The sequence below is a fragment of the Bombina bombina genome, chromosome 10 (assembly GCF_027579735.1).
Source record: "Bombina bombina isolate aBomBom1 chromosome 10, aBomBom1.pri, whole genome shotgun sequence".
Classification (NCBI taxonomy): domain Eukaryota; kingdom Metazoa; phylum Chordata; class Amphibia; order Anura; family Bombinatoridae; genus Bombina; species Bombina bombina.
This window is the reverse complement of record NC_069508.1, coordinates 208,692,869-208,709,492: the sequence shown is the minus strand read 5'-3', so window position 1 is coordinate 208,709,492 and position 16,624 is coordinate 208,692,869. Positions and strand designations below refer to the sequence as shown.

General features: G+C 41.4%; 2 protein-coding genes across 2 annotated transcripts in view; one reads left to right on the top strand and one right to left on the bottom strand.

The window, feature by feature from the left end:
• EFCAB7 (EF-hand calcium binding domain 7) overlaps positions 1 to 5,130 on the bottom strand; it is a 182,108-nt gene extending 176,978 nt beyond the window's left edge. Inside the window, exon 1 of the mRNA XM_053693673.1 lies at positions 5,034 to 5,130. The gene's annotated coding sequence lies outside the window, so the exon portion shown is untranslated. The remainder of the gene's footprint in view (positions 1 to 5,033) is intronic.
• Positions 5,131 to 5,414: 284 nt separating this feature from the next.
• Positions 5,415 to 16,624, top strand: part of ITGB3BP (integrin subunit beta 3 binding protein) — a gene marked incomplete in the record, with an annotated part of 308,200 nt that continues 296,990 nt past the window's right edge. The window contains 1 exon segment of the mRNA XM_053693670.1: positions 5,415 to 5,471. Coding sequence (XP_053549645.1) covers positions 5,467 to 5,471 — 5 coding nt within the window.

Here is a 16,624-nt window from a genome sequence, read left to right as displayed (position 1 = left end):
GAGCCAGACAACAATCAATGCACTGCTGCTTTGCAGCACTACTACATATTTGACTTCAAACAGCACTTTGCTCTGGATGCACTGTGTAAAGGAAAATTTACACAATGCAGCCAGAGAACAGCTCTATTTATAAAGAACAGCCTAATGTGGAGAAGCGCTGAAAAGTTAAAGTGCTAACAGTTCCTGTTCTTTCTGCTGCATTTTCTGCGATGACATCTCAGATCACTCTATGTTCTGCCTTGGGGAGCACCTCTCTTTTTTTGCACGATCAATTTGTATGCCACCTGACCCAGCTAGTGCCAAGACTGTGTTTGACCTGCTTCTGTAATATTTTCCGACTGCGGCATGGGCGCTATTTAGTGCCATTTTTAACTTTAATAATACAGAACACTGGCACCTAAGCTTACATTCCTGTTTTTCAAATAATGATACCAAGAGAACAAAGAAAACTGATAATAGGAGTAAATTAGAAAGTTGCTTAAAATTGTTGCTTTATCTGAATCATGAAAGAAACTTATTTAAGTTTCATATCCCTTTAATGTCATGGATATTATTATATTGCAGAGCTGCCCGTATGTTAAAGGGACAGTAAAGTCATAATTAGACATTCATGATTCAGACAGAGAATACAATTTTAAACAACATTCTAATGTAATTCTATTATTTAATTTGATTCCTTCTGTTATCCTTTGCTGAAAGGTTTATCTAGGTAAGTTCAGGAGCAGCAAAGAACCTAGGTGCTAGCTGCTGATTGATGGCTGCATTTCTATAGAGATTGTCATTGGCTCGCCCATGTGTTCAGTTAGATGCTGTGCTTGTATGTTAGATGGCATGATGCTGTGCTTGTATATTAGACTGACATGATGCTGTGCTTGTATATTAGACTGACATGATGCTGTGCTTGTATGTTAGACTGACATGATGCTGTGCTTGTATATTAGACTGACATGATGCTGTGCGTGTATATTAGACTGACATGATGCTGTGCGTGTATATTAGACTGGCATGATGCTGTGCTTGTATATTAGACTGACATGATGCTGTGCTTGTATGTTAGACTGACATGATGCTGTGCGTGTATATTAGACTGACATGATGCTGTGCTTGTATATTAGACTGGCATGATGCTGTGCTTGTATGTTAGACTGACATGATGCTGTGCTTGTATATTAGACTGACATGATGCTGTGCTTGTATATTAGACTGACATGATGCTGTGCATGTATGTTAGACTGACATGATGCTGTGCTTGTATATTAGACTGACATGATGCTGTGCTTGTATGTTAGACTGACATGATGCTGTGCTTGTATATTAGACTGACATGATGCTGTGCTTGTATATTAGACTTCGTTTCGTCCACTTTTAAATTGTTACAAAGTTATAAATTGTTGAACTTACTATCCTTTGTTGAAAAGGAATATGTATATATCGTTAATTTTTACCCACTAACAATAATTCTAGATATGGGAATGATGATTCTGATTCTTATATTTTCGTTTCAGTTTAGGTAATTTTAAGTTTGCACGATCTAAATGTATATTATCTAATAAAGGCACTTTAGAATTGAAATACATAAGTTGAATTGTGTGAATGCTAATAAAGCAGAAGTTCTCTTCCTTGCGTATGAAGTAACTAAATAACAACACAGAAACAATCATTACCAACTTAAATAAAGTCCACCTTTACATTGGAAGCCACACAGGTGTTGATAGAAATCAAAAGGAAATGAAGGAACCAATCAAAACACATTCATACCTTTAAAAAGCCGGAAGCTAGCAGGATAAGCATTCTTGATAAAGCCCAGAAGGGTGAAACGCGTTGAATGGGACCTGCTACACTCTACTAAACTTCATTTACTACTGTCACAAAGCTGTGTGACCCTGCAACTTTAAACTTTTCTCCTGACCCTGCAAGTTAAAAATCTACCTTTGGTAACTTCAGGGAATACGGTGTTACTGCTAAACACTGACCAAAGATTTCTTCACTGAGGGAACCCAGATGAAAACAATATTTGGGCTATAAGACGAAAGGAAAACAAAAAAAAGGATAACTACATCACCAGAACGGATCATCACCCCTGACCTCTGAATCAAAGAGAAGGTCAGGTGACTTATCAGAAGCACCAGGAACAAACAGTCTGTGAATCCCTCACAGTGAAGAATATCAGCGGTTGCAACCAGGACAGATTAAGGTACCTCTACACTAATTTGCACTGTGGTTTTTAAAACACGCAAACTGAACTTTAAAGACATCAAGGTATTAATATGTTAAATTAACCATTTCCATTAACCACGATTGTTTTGGCACCAAAATCAGAATAACGGCTGTTTTTTGCCTTTTTAACTATCCAGCACACCTGAGCCAATTATATGTCCAAGGAAAGTAACTGTAACTTTATAACGGTATTTGTTACCAAAGAACTGCAAAGCCGTTACGCTCACCTTCTAATTACAGTTGAATCAATTTGAACATTAGCGCTGAATCTATTTGCTTTTAATATATTAGGATTGATACATTTGTGCCTTTTAAATATTCAATTCACCATTTATCTTAGAAATTTGTTGCTTGCCATATGTTATCTATAGAATTAATTCCATTATACCTGGAATTCTAGGATTATATGGTTCTAGTCTGTTTTTATAAGTGTTGTATAAGGGAGACGTCCCTTTATTAATTAGGAATAGCATTTGCTGTTTTTATGTGTTATAAGAATTTTTAAATAAACAAGATTGTATAAAACAGAAGTTAGATTGGTATCATTTCCTAGCTTTTTTTTTAGCGCTGCTAAATAAACCCCAAATTTTTTTCTTGTATGTTAGACTGACATGAGGCTGTGCTTGTATGTTAGACTGACATGAGGCTGTGCTTGTATGTTAGACTGACATGATGCTGTGCTTGTATATTAGACTGACATGAAGCTGTGCTTGTATGTTAGACTGACAGGATGCTGTACGTGTATGTTAGACTGACATGATGCTGTGCTTGTATATTAGACTGACATGAAGCTGTGCTTGTATATTAGACTGACATGATGCTGTACGTGTATGTTAGACTGACATGATGCTGTGCTTGTATGTTAGACTGACATGATGCTGTGCTTGTATGTTAGACTGACATGATGCTGTGCTTGTATATTAGACTGACATGATGCTGTGCGTGTATGTTAGACTGACATGATGCTGTGCTTGTATATTAGACTGACATGAGGCTGTGCTAGTATATTAGACTGACATGATGCTGTGCGTGTATATTAGACTGACATGATGCTGTACGTGTATATTAGACTGGCATGATGCTGTGCGTGTATGTTAGACTGACATGATGCTGTGCTTGTATATTAGACTGACATGAGGCTGTGCTAGTATATTAGACTGACATGATGCTGTGCGTGTATATTAGACTGACATGATGCTGTACGTGTATATTAGACTGACATGATGCTGTGCTTGTATATTAGACTGACATGATGCTGTGCTTGTATGTTAGACTGACATGATGCTGTGCTTGTATATTAGACTGGCATGATGCTGTGCTTGTATATTAGACTGGCATGATGCTGTGCTTGTATATTAGACTGACATGATGCTGTGCGTGTATATTAGACTGACATGATGCTGTGCGTGTATATTAGACTGGCATGATGCTGTGCGTGTATATTAGACTGGCATGATGCTGTGCGTGTATATTAGACTGGCATGATGCTGTGCGTGTATGTTAGACTGACATGATGCTGTGCTTGTATATTAGACTGACATGATGCTGTGCGTGTATGTTAGACTGACATGATGCTGTGCTTGTATGTTAGACTGACATGATGCTGTGCGTGTATGTTAGACTGACATGATGCTGTGCGTGTATGTTAGACTGACATGATGCTGTGCGTGTATGTTAGACTGACATGATGCTGTGCGTGTATGTTAGACTGACATGATGCTGTGCGTGTATATTAGACTGGCATGATGCTGTGCTTGTATATTAGACTGGCATGATGCTGTGCTTGTATATTAGACTGGCATGATGCTGTGCTTGTATATTAGACTGGCATGATGCTGTGCTTGTATATTAGACTGGCATGATGCTGTGCTTGTATATTAGACTGGCATGATGCTGTGCATGTATATTAGACTGGCATGATGCTGTGCGTGTATGTTAGACTGACATGATGCTGTGCGTGTATGTTAGACTGACATGATGCTGTGCGTGTATGTTAGACTGACATGATGCTGTGCGTGTATATTAGACTGGCATGATGCTGTGCTTCTATGTTGGATTTTTGCAGTTTCCGTTTTTACTTTTGCAAACTGCAATAAAAGTTATGTTTTCTGTTACAGACCTCCATTACTTTTTGTTATATGTAAAAACACCCTAAATGTTCATTACTACTCAGTCAGGTAATTTAACCACTTGGTTACTACCAGTGTTGTGGATGAAGTGATTTAAAGCGTTGATTGCCTGTGATATTCACATAATAATTTATGTATCATAAGGCAATCACAGCTGTCATTTAAAAGGACATTAAACAGTTTTTTTCTTTTATGACTCGGTGCACAGTTTTAAACAACTTTCCAGTTTACTTCTATCATTTAATTTCCTTTGTTCTTTTTGGTATTCTTTGTTGAAAAACATACCTAGGTAGGCTCAGGAGCAGAAATGCTTTACTGGTAGGTAGCTAGCTGGTGATTGGTGGCTACATACATATGCCTCTTGTCACTGTCTCACCTGGTGAGTTGAGCTAGCTCCCAGCAGTGCATTACTACTCTGAAGCTGACATTTGAAATGGGGTTAAATGAGAACTTATATGCAATAGAGTAATACAGTGCTCTATATTAGAGAACTTTCTTGTGCTTTTACGTCCCTTTAAAACTAAACATCACAAATAAATAGGTGCATCATGTGATGCTGGGCTAGACATATATTGTGTGTCACTATAAAGTATATAAATGTCCCCTTGTCACTAACAAGTGTTTACAATAAAGCCACAGGTAAATCTGTAGTTGTCACACACACATATATATAACTGCACCACTCACCTACTGATCTCCGTCTCCTACAATAAAACGCATTTAGCTGCACCCCACGCCAGTTACATCCAGCAACACTGTAGCACAGGACTCTGCTGTTGCCATGAAAACGCAAGAAGTGACGTGGCACTTGCCCACACTAATCATGGCCGTACAGTGACTAGAATGACGTCACCGTGCTGGATAAGTACGCAATCACTAACATTGTAATGGGATTATTATAACACACACAACTATATAACTATTTTATAACCTCTTAATTGAGTTGGGGTCGCCAATAAGGAGACATTATTGTTCACATAGAACGTTCTTCCTCCTTAATACGTGCCACATAAATTCCCGGAACCTGTATGAAAAGCCCTAATTGCCGGGGGTCACTTTATACTGAAACACAGGCGCCAATATCTTATTGAATGGAATTGAACCATTATTAACCCTTAGCATGCCGTGAGTACCTATATATGCTTTTTAGCCTATAGGAGAGGAGACATTGTGAATACAGATTGTGGGGTATAAATGCGCTTCAGTGACATAGCAAACACTGCAAACAGCTTGAGGGGGGCAGAGAATTTGCTTCATTCGCACTGCAAGTGAATATATTTCTATGCTCTATCCATTTAAATGGGCGTTTTTGTACAGAAATCTGTATTTATATAGGAACGAGCTATTAAAGGTATTAGAAATAATTGTCAGAGGAGAAGTGCTTCTGATTTAATCACATTATCAAATGAGCTTAGTGCTCTGATGTAGAGCATACCTAGATACGCACACGATTGTGCAGGTGGCATGAGCTTTATCTGGAGGAGAGTTCACAACAATGTCTATGCCAAGATGTCACATTATTGACACTTACCTAGATATCTAGATAAAGGATGCCAAGAGTACTGAGAAGTAAATTCATTATTTAGTTTTTGTCTGCTTATTAATTGCACACCGTATGTGCATCATAAGAATTGTGTGCTTAATATCCCTTTAAATAATCTACTTTCCATGTTATTTCAATTTAAACTTAATTTTTTTTTCATGATTCAGGTAGAGCAGCAAGTTTAAGCAACTTTCTAATTTACTCCTATTTTTTATTTTTTGTCGTTCTCTTGGTATCTTTATTTAAAAAATCAGGAATGTAAGCTTAGGAGTCGGCCCATTTTTTTTTTTTGTTTCAGCACCCTAGATAGCGCTTGCTGATTTGTGGGTATATTTAGCAACCAATCAGCAAGCTGTACCTGGGTCGTAAGGGACATGGAACCCAAAATTTTCTTTCATGATTCAGATCAAACATGCAATTTTAAACAACTTTCTTTAACTTACTTACTTTACTGTTATCAAACTTTCCTTGTTCTTTTGATATCCTTTAATGAAAATCAGGGAGGTAAGCTCAGGAGTGTTAATGTATCTGCAGCAGTTTTGGAAGAGTCTTATATATTTGCAAGAGCATAAGATGGCAGCACTTTTTCCTGTTGTGCACACTACCTACCTAGGTATCATATTAATAAAGAATACAGTGAAAATACAGCAAATTTGATAATAGCAGTAAAACTGAAACTTTTTTTTTTTTTAAATTGTATGCTCAGTCTAAATCAGATAAGAAAAAATAGTGGCTTCAATGCTGCTCTGGACTTGCGGAGCACTGCTGGTCTAATCAGCAGTGCTAGTCACACGAGTCAGATGTGGAACTAGTGCTGCTGATTGGATCAACTGCATTTTCTGCTTGGCCCAGCACTGACTGCTCTGTGAGACCTGCTCGTAATTTCTACTTTGCAGGGGTTAAACACACAGTGTAGTGTAGGGTCAATAGCCTTAAAATGACATGCTCTAAAGGATTACTGTCCATTTAGGTTAAAGCTGATAACATTTAAAACAAGCCTAACTTGAAGTGCATGTGTACAACCAGAGCCAGCCTTAGCATTTGTGGGGCCCTGGGCAAGATACATTTGTTGGGCCCCTCAGCTCAACACCCGTATAGCTTGTCCCCTGTATGGCCACCCCTATCCCAACAATAAGTGTTACCTATATAAACAATAACATTGTATAATCACACCTGATACCATAAACACTTCTTTATAAACTACAGTGTGTATATTGTACTTTCTCATCCCTGTAAAAATTGTGGGGCCCCCTAAGTGCAGGGCCCTAAGTGGGAGCCTCTCTCGCCCTCCCCCAAAGGGAAGGCCTGTGTGCAACTGAGCCCTGGGACGTTACTGCTCACTGGCTGATAGGGAAAACTCCCACATAAAAAGTTGATTTATTTAGCACAGGAACCCACAAATTGAGAGTTTGTGGTGCAGGCACATAAGAGCAAACCTTGCAAACACAGATAAATCTGTAATCCTGAGTATTTAGCAAAACACACTAAATTCATTATCTCTAATAAGATCCAATACTTGGGAACTTATTTGGCTCCCTCATTACCTGAAATGTTTACCTTTAATTGTAAGTGGCTTTATTCAGACATTAGCAATGAACTATTGGAATGGCACTCAAAAGGCCAACTCTCCTGGTTTGGCCAAACAAGCATCATTAAGATGACAGCCCTACCACAAAAAAAAAAAAAAAAATACATTCAACAACCATTATACCCCTATCTGATATTTATTATTATCATTTATTTGTATAGTGCCGCAAAATTCCTTAGCGCTGGTTACAAAGATAGGGGTATACAATGACAAGGATTTGTGATAAGATACAAAAACATAAGACTGAACAAATCTAGTACAGTAGGAAGAGGGCACTGCTCAGAATAGCTTACAGTGTACAGGTTGAGGGTGCAGCGACATAAGGTTTGGTGTAGCTTGTCACGTGGATTGTAGTAGCCGCAGTGAGTCAATGCAGTTCAAGATTTATGTTGGATAGGATGAAAAACAGGAGATATGGTAAACCTCTCTGAATAGGTGGGTTTTCAAAGAGCATCTGAAGCTATACAAGGTTGGAGACAGTGTTATGGAGCGGGGTATAGAGTTCCAGAGGACAGGAGCAACGCGTGAGAAATCTTGGAGGTGGGAGAGGATGAAGAGTAAAAAGGAGTGGAGAGATGTAGGTCAGAGGTTGATCAAAGGGGACAGGTCGGGGAGTATTTGGAGATGAGAGAGGAAATATAGTTGGGAGTGAGGCTGTTGAGTGCTTTGTAAGTTAGGGTTAATACGTTGAATTGTATTCTGGAGTGTATGGGGAGCCAGTGTAGAGACTGGCTGAGCGGAGCAGCTGATTTAGATCGGCTACTTGGGTGGATGAGTCTAGCTGAAGCATTCACAATAAATTAAAGGGGGGAGAGGCGGTGTTTGGGAAGGCCATTTAGAAGTAAATTGCAGTAGTCAATGCATGACAAAATGAGGGAATGAGTTATTTTTGTAGTTTTAGTAAGAAAATGTTGAATTCTTGAAATGTTGAGTAGGTGTGCACGACAGGATTTGTGAGCTCTTGTATATGTGGAGTGAATGTGAGTTTAGAGTCAAGTGTGACCCCAAAACAGTGGACCTGGGGTGAGGTGTTGAGAATAGAGTCTCCAACTGTAAGAGAAATGTCAGGTGTTGGATGTCTCGAAGAGGGGGGGGGGGGGATAAGAAGCAGCTCAGTTGTAGACACATTGAGTTGGAGGTAGTGCAAGGACATCCAAGAGGAAATTACAGATGGTAATTTTAGTTCAGTAAAGTGGGAGAGATATCATGAGAGGAAAGATAGATTTGGGTATCATCAGAGTATTAGTAGTACTGGAACCCAAAGGAGGATATACGTTTTCCAAGGGAGAATGTATAGAGAGAAAAAAGCAACGGACCCAAGGCAGAGCCTTGCGGTTCTCCAACTGAGAGAGGCAAAGGATCAGAGGATATGCTGTTAAAGGAAACTGTAAACGAGCAGTTTGAGAGATATTGAGTGAACCAGGAGAGAGCCGTGTCTCAGATGTCAAATTAATGTAGGATTTTTAAGAGGAGAGATGGTCAACTTTGTCGAAAGCAGCAGATAAATCCAGAAAAATTAGTAAGGATTAGTGTCCCTTTTCTTTAGCTGATAGCATATGATTTGTTATTTTAGTGAGAATGGTTTCTATTAAGTGTTTAGGGCAGAAACCAGATTGTAGTGGATCAAATATGGAGGTAGTTGAGAGAAATTTAGTTAGGTGGTTAAAGACTAGTCGTTCCAATAATTTTGAGGCAAAGGGAAGTAAGGAGACCAGCCAATAGAAGGGGTCAAGCGAGGCCTTTTTTAGAATTGGTGTGATTGACTCATGCTTGAATGTATCAGGAAATGCGCCAGTGGTGAGAGACTGGTTAAAGAGATGAGTTGGGGCAGGGGTTAGAGATGCAGAAGAAGTTGTGATGGAATAGGTTCAAGTGGGCAGGTTGTGAGATGAGCAGAAGATAGAAGTATAAATACTACTTCCTCTGTTACAGGAGGAAAGTAGCAGAGAGTTTTGTTAATAGAAGGGGTGGGTTTGAGGGATGTGAAGGAGGGATATATTTTCTAATTGTGTAGATTTTATTTTTGAAGTGATCAGCAATAATCAGAGCAGTGAGTTTGGTGGTGGGCAGAGGTGCAGGCGAACGTAGAAGGGAGTTAAAGGTTGAGAACAGCCTTCTGGGGTTGAATGTGTGTTTTGACACAAGGGAGAAGAAATAGCTTTGTTTGGCCAGGCGAGGGCAGAGTTGTATGACCTAAGGATGAATTTATAATGCAGGAAATCGGCTCAGGTACGTGATTTGTCCACTGATGTTCAGCAGTCCATGAATATTTCTGAAGATAGTGGGTCTGTTTGGTGTGCCATTGCTGTCGTTGAGTGCATGATGCTCAGTGAAGAGTGGAGGGTGCAGTTTTGTCAATTGTTGATTTTAGTCCAGAATTACACTTTAAGGCCACAAGGTCTGGGCAAGAGAGGGATAAAATGTTGGAGAGTAGAGCTTTCAGTTGAGCAGTAAAATCTGTGAGATCCAATTAATTTAAATTCCTGTATGGTAGCAGTTTTTTGGGGGGGCTTGTTAAGGAAGCTGCAGGCAGAGTAATAGAGAAAGTTGGCATATAGTGGTCAGAGTAAGGAAAGGGGAAGTTAGCGAAGTTGAAAACTGCACCGAGATTGTTGAAGACCAGGTTAATTAAGATGCTTTCACAGTGGGTTGGCGATGTCGTCCACTGGGACAGTCCAAAAGAGATAAGAGATTGAAATTTAGAGGCAGCATGCATGTTGTCAATGGGTATGTTATAGTCCCCTAACATGAGAGAAGGGACATTACAAGCAAGGAAGTGTGGGAGCCAGGCTTCAAAGTGGTCTAGAAATTACACAGCTGGGTTCATAGGCTTACATGCTAAGGGCGTTCAAGGGGATAACAAAGGTGAAGAGGAACTTAGGTTAGAAAAGGTTAGCGTATGTTGTATGCATCCCTGAACAGTTGTCAGGGTTTAGGGTGCACTGTTTCCTTAATTAGAGATCAACCAATCATAACCTACTCACTCCCATAAAACACCTGATCACTAAGCACACCTTGCTTAGTATTTTGTTATTCTCCTCAGAGTAACACTGAGCCTCTCAGTTCTCTGTAAGTTTCTAAATTGAATCTTATCTCATCTACAACTGGAGTTATTTCATTCAAGAACATTTACTACGAATCTCCCAGTGCATTCCAGCCTGTTACAACTTCTTCAACATTGGAAATCTAAGTTTGGGCAAGTACTTACATTTATTCAAGACTGTCTGTTAGTTGTGGACTTACGCTACCTGTAACATCTTATGTGCTCATATGTTTTTTTTTTAAACAAGCTTGTGGCTCCCATTAAGAATAACCGGTTATTGAAGATCTAAACAGTTATAACTTATCTGTTCCGTTTCATTATCTTTATCTTGTTTTCGGCTGCACCGGAGAATCGTGACGTCACACGCTGTCAGTTAGCCGGCTTCAGCGTGTCTCAACTCCTGCTGCACTCGCAGCGTACAGAACCCGGAAGTGTTTGTCTCTACCTACCGCACTCACAGTTTGCAAGGTACTTACCTCGTTTGCATTATAACTTTATTTGCAGAATTTCTCCATTATGTGATTCTATCTAAATAACCTTGGAAAGACTTACTTGCTGTGTATTCAATTTCTTCATATTACTCATTCAATTATTAAATACTCCTTACTTATTCATTTGGAAAGTTTCACCTATTCCATAACCTCTTATATTTTACAAGCCTGTTTATTCCAAGAATTACTTAGATATTATTCCTAATATTGCAGATTATACTAGAGTGTGTATTTTATGCAGGGAATCATTATTCTTAGATTAACTGCACTTATATCTATATGGGTTTACCAAGAAATAGTATTCTCATTTGATACTGTGCTACAAACCTATATCACATTCATCCATACTAAGCAGGCTTGAATCTTACATAATACTAAGCCATAAAAGAAAATGGAACCTGCTGATATTCCCCAAGTAGTCTATAACCTGAGTCAAAAGGTAGACAAAATGGGACAGGCTATTCTGGACTTACAGCTTGAAAATCAGGTTCTCAGAGAACTTATAAAGGAGGTAAAAGAACAACAAACCCCCAGTTCTGAACCACAGATAAGCTTGCCAGAATTATATAATGGTGATAGGAAAACCTACAGGCAGTTCAAAAATGCTTGCTACTTGCTCTTTAATTTAAAACCAAAAACTTACCCCACCGACAGGGTAAGGGTTTTGTCCACAATATCATTTCTAAGATCCGAACCCAGAATTTGGGCAGATCATTTGTGTGAAACAAATGACCCTCTACTAGACTCACTAACAAATTTTTTTCAAGCAATGGATGAGCTATATAGAGATACTGATATTCAACTAACGGCTGAACAGAAGATGAGGAGCTTAAAACAAGGAAAAAAGACAGTGGAAGAATATACCACTGAATTTAAGCTATACGCATCAGATTCAGCATGGAGCTTGGTTTCTCTCAGAAACCAATTTAGATTGGGATTGTCTGATCCCGTCAAGGATGAGCTAGCTCGTATAGAGCTTCCAAGTACCTTGGATGCCTTAATGAAAGTCGCAACTCAAATCGACCGTAGGCTCAGGGAACGCAAAGCGGAACGTGGTCATTTTGATCCAACATTTAAAGCCACCACCTCCACCTATGCACATACAAAATCCCCTCCTACGGAGCAAGTAACCCCCATGGAAATAGGAGTTATACGTGGACCATTAACTCCTGAAGAAAGGTTAAGGAGAAGAACCAATCACCTCTGTATGTATTGTGCGAATCCCAGTCATACAGTTACGGACTGCCCAACACTACGAAAAAATAAAAAGAGTAAGTTTGTTCATATTAACAATACTCAAAGTTTAGATAAACAAATTTCTTACTGCAAGCTATCTCTCCTTTTGCAGTGGGACCTTAAGAGATTGTCTACATCTGCCATCGTTGACTCTGGAGCCTTTGGCAACTTTATAGATAAATCTACTGTATTGGAAAATAAAATACCTATTGTGTTGAAGAAAACACCAGTCTCAATCAAAGTTATTGATGGCTCTGTGATTGCAAATAGTCCTATAACACACAACACAATACCTATATTAGTCTTAAATGAAGATGGACACACCGAATATATAACATTCGATGTAATTCCATCACCCCATTTTCCTATAGTTTTAGGTTTATACTGGCTACAGACACACAATCCCCATATTGATTGGACTACTTTAACTGTTGCCTTCCAATCAAAATTTTGTGAAAACACTTGCTTTCCACATCATAAAATACTTCACACAGAATTAGAACAGATACAAATACCGGAACCATACCAGGACTTCATAGAGGTCTTTAGCAAAGTTGAGGCAGAAACTCTTCCACGCCATCGAGTATATGATTGCCCAATTGAATTAATTCCAGGTGCAACATTACCAGTTGGTCATTTGTATCCATTGAGTCACCCAGAGTTGATACATCTAAAACAATACTTACAAGATTGTTACAAACTGCTGTTTGTAACTGGCCCTTTAAATGAAAAATTGCCCTGCTTCCCTGGATTTTGGAGAAGCCTATTTGCCAGCCTCCTTCCACATGACTATGGCCCCTGGAAGATTGTGCCCCTGAGGACATATTGACTTTTGTTGGGTGTGTGTGGCCCTTTAAGAACCATCTGGGGACATATTGTGACTTTGATGGACAATGCCCCTTTAAGACTATGTCCCCAGACCTGTGAAATGACTTGTCCCTGGCTTTCTCCCACTTGGTTCAGTTTCATTGTGTGCCATTAAGAGTTAAATTTTGTTCAGCTTCAAGAAACCTATTCTAAATACAAGTCTGCTGGGATCAGCTCTAATTAGGTTTAGTGACTTTCCCATTGTCTAATCAGACTAGTATTGATAAGGTGGACTGCATTGTTTTATTGTGTGTAATGTTATCTGCTGAAGTAAATGTTGTGGCCTGTCAAAGGGAGTGTCTCTCTATCTAATATCAAATGTGTGATGGCGGATTTTATGCCTCCCCCTGAGAGTGTCCTGTTTGCATGTAACCTGAATAAAAAGGAGGCTGTGTGCTCCAGCACATCAGACCTATTTTTGACCCTCTAACTTGCAGCTTTGACTCATGTTTGTAGGGAACAGCTTATAATCACTACAGGGATTGCTATGTTTTTCATACTCCCTTAGCTACAGGGATTGCTACAGAAGGAAGAGGTTCGCCTACTGGAGCCTGGTCGTAGGTCCAGGGCGCAGAGCAGACGGCGAGATACCAGCCCAGCAGCGGTGGTTCATAGAGTCTGCATTACTGATGGTGGCTACGCAGTAGTTATAGAGTGTCCACGGTGCTGCTGCTCCTTTGGTGAGCGCTAGGAGCATCCTTTTCTACGGTCCAACTTCCAGCCAGCCTGGAGGCAACCGTAACATTTGGTGGCAGCGGTGGGATTGGCGTCCTAGCGCAAGGAGCAGCACCACAACAGCACTGGTATTGTAGGAAAGTTATTGAGGGCAACGCTAGCCACTGCGCAGCGTCCCTACCTACAGCAGCATGGAGCTGACAAGACACTATTCAGAACCCTGTGAAGAGCACCTCAACCTGATCCGTCGCTATGAGGGCGCGGATTTCGTTCCAGAGGTAAAGAGGCGGCTAGTCCGATATGGTCCAGACCCTGCACAGGAGGTAGTCAGTCGCATCATCCGGGAATTGGATACGGAGAACAAAGCGGCACGAGCCTTTGAGCGCCAACTGTGGAGTTTGAGGGTCTGGACACCTGGTCTCCAGCGAAAAAGTGAGTCACAGGGAGCGGAGAGCAACGACCTCCCTTCCCAGCGGCAGCCAGAGTTACAGGGAGAGGAGAGCAGCGACCTCCCTCCCCAGCGGCAGTATACCGTGCAGAGGGAAGAGACAACCAGTCCCCTTCCCCAGCCAGAGATACCAGAGGCAGCAGGCCTCATAGACTGGTCCTGGGAGGACCCCCAGCAGGCAGGAGGAGATGGGACCGCAGTCTCTCTACCGGCCCTACAGGGATGCTGGGCAGGCGGCCCAGATCCCCAGCGACAGACCCAGCTACAGGGAGGGGAGAGCATCGACCTCCCTCCCCAGCCGGAGTGTGCCTTCCAGGGAGAGGAGACAACCGGTCTCTCTCCCCAGCCGCAGCATGTTCCACAGGAAGCGGAGAGCATCGACCTCCCTTCCCAACGGCCACCGGAGTATCAGGAGGAGGAGGTAAGCCAAACTCCCCCTCCCCAGCTAACCCCTAACTTGGGCCCAGGGTTAACAGTGGAGATGTTGGCCCCCACTGACCCCCATGTTCCCTTTGCCACCGGGCAGGACTATGCCCCAATTCCCCCAGCAGAAGAGCTGGCATCAGGACAGAGCGCTGCTGGCCTCTGCCCTACAGACCTTGTCCTTGTTACAGAACTGGCCTGCAAACCCCTCACCCCAGCAGAAGCGCTGGCACCAGGGCAGAGTGCCGCTGGCCTCTGCCCCCCAAGTACCATCAGCTATTTGCCAAGCTGCGCCAGGAAGGCCGAGGATGCTGCACTTTCATCCTGCAACCTGGAACTTACAGGCCAGTACTACGTATTGTGGGGGGGCTACTTTGCTGCTAGCGATTATTTGTGGGTGGGTTGCGAGACTAACTTGGGCACTGACCGGCAGAAGGTCAGGTGCCTGGTTAGTCTCCCTCCAAAAGGGGAGATATGTTACAAACTGCTGTTTGTAACTGGCCCTTTAAATGAAAAATTGCCCTGCTTCCCTGGATTTTGGAGAAGCCTATTTGCCAGCCTCCTTCCACATGACTATGGCCCCTGGAAGATTGTGCCCCTGAGGACATATTGACTTTTGTTGGGTGTGTGTGGCCCTTTAAGAACCATCTGGGGACATATTGTGACTTTGATGGACAATGCCCCTTTAAGACTATGTCCCCAGACCTGTGAAATGACTTGTCCCTGGCTTTCTCCCACTTGGTTCAGTTTCATTGTGTGCCATTAAGAGTTAAATTTTGTTCAGCTTCAAGAAACCTATTCTAAATACAAGTCTGCTGGGATCAGCTCTAATTAGGTTTAGTGACTTTCCCATTGTCTAATCAGACTAGTATTGATAAGGTGGACTGCATTGTTTTATTGTGTGTAATGTTATCTGCTGAAGTAAATGTTGTGGCCTGTCAAAGGGAGTGTCTCTCTATCTAATATCAAATGTGTGATGGGGGATTTTATGCCTCCCCCTGAGAGTGTCCTGTTTGCATGTAACCTGAATAAAAAGGAGGCTGTGTGCTCCAGCACATCAGACCTATTTTTGACCCTCTAACTTGCAGCTTTGACTCATGTTTGTAGGGAACAGCTTATAATCACTACAGGGATTGCTATGTTTTTCATACTCCCTTAGCTACAGGGATTGCTACAGAAGGAAGAGGTTCGCCTACTGGAGCCTGGTCGTAGGTCCAGGGCGCAGAGCAGACGGCGAGATACCAGCCCAGCAGCGGTGGTTCATAGAGTCTGCATTACTGATGGTGGCTACGCAGTAGTTATAGAGTGTCCACGGTGCTGCTGCTCCTTTGGTGAGCGCTAGGAGCATCCTACTAATTGTGTTTTATGGGTGGGTTGCTGGACTAACCAGGGCACTGACCGGCAGGAGGTCAGATACCCTGTTAGTCTGTTTGGAAAAGGGGAGAGATGTGACAAAACCAATCTCGCCACTGTACATTGGAGGGCCTGTTATGGAACATTCTTTGGGCTGGAGGTACATGGGCTTAAGGATACCCAGAGACTGCATGGAAATATGGAATTTTATATGCTGGACACCCCATGTACTTTCATAACTCTGTCTTATGTCTATGTCACCCTGTATCCATAAATACAGGATGGGTACAGGGTGTGAGTGCCCCTTGTGGGAGCAATTGTGACTCTATAAAGCAAGTGGGCATAAAGACTTTATAGCTAATAAGAACTGTTCCTATATTCAGTAATAAGATGTATTCTATGTATGTTTCAGATCTGATTGTGTCTCAGGAGTCTGTCTGGGTAAACTGATTGTGTCCTTGTGTGATTATGTTAACTAGACTGCCCAACATCAGATTGTCTGAGTAAACGTTCTTCCCTAGTTAATTAACTTAATATGTTAATCTGTTTTACCTGTGAATAGACAATTGTTAGAGTTTTGATGCATTGTTCATATGTTTGCTTTACTGTTA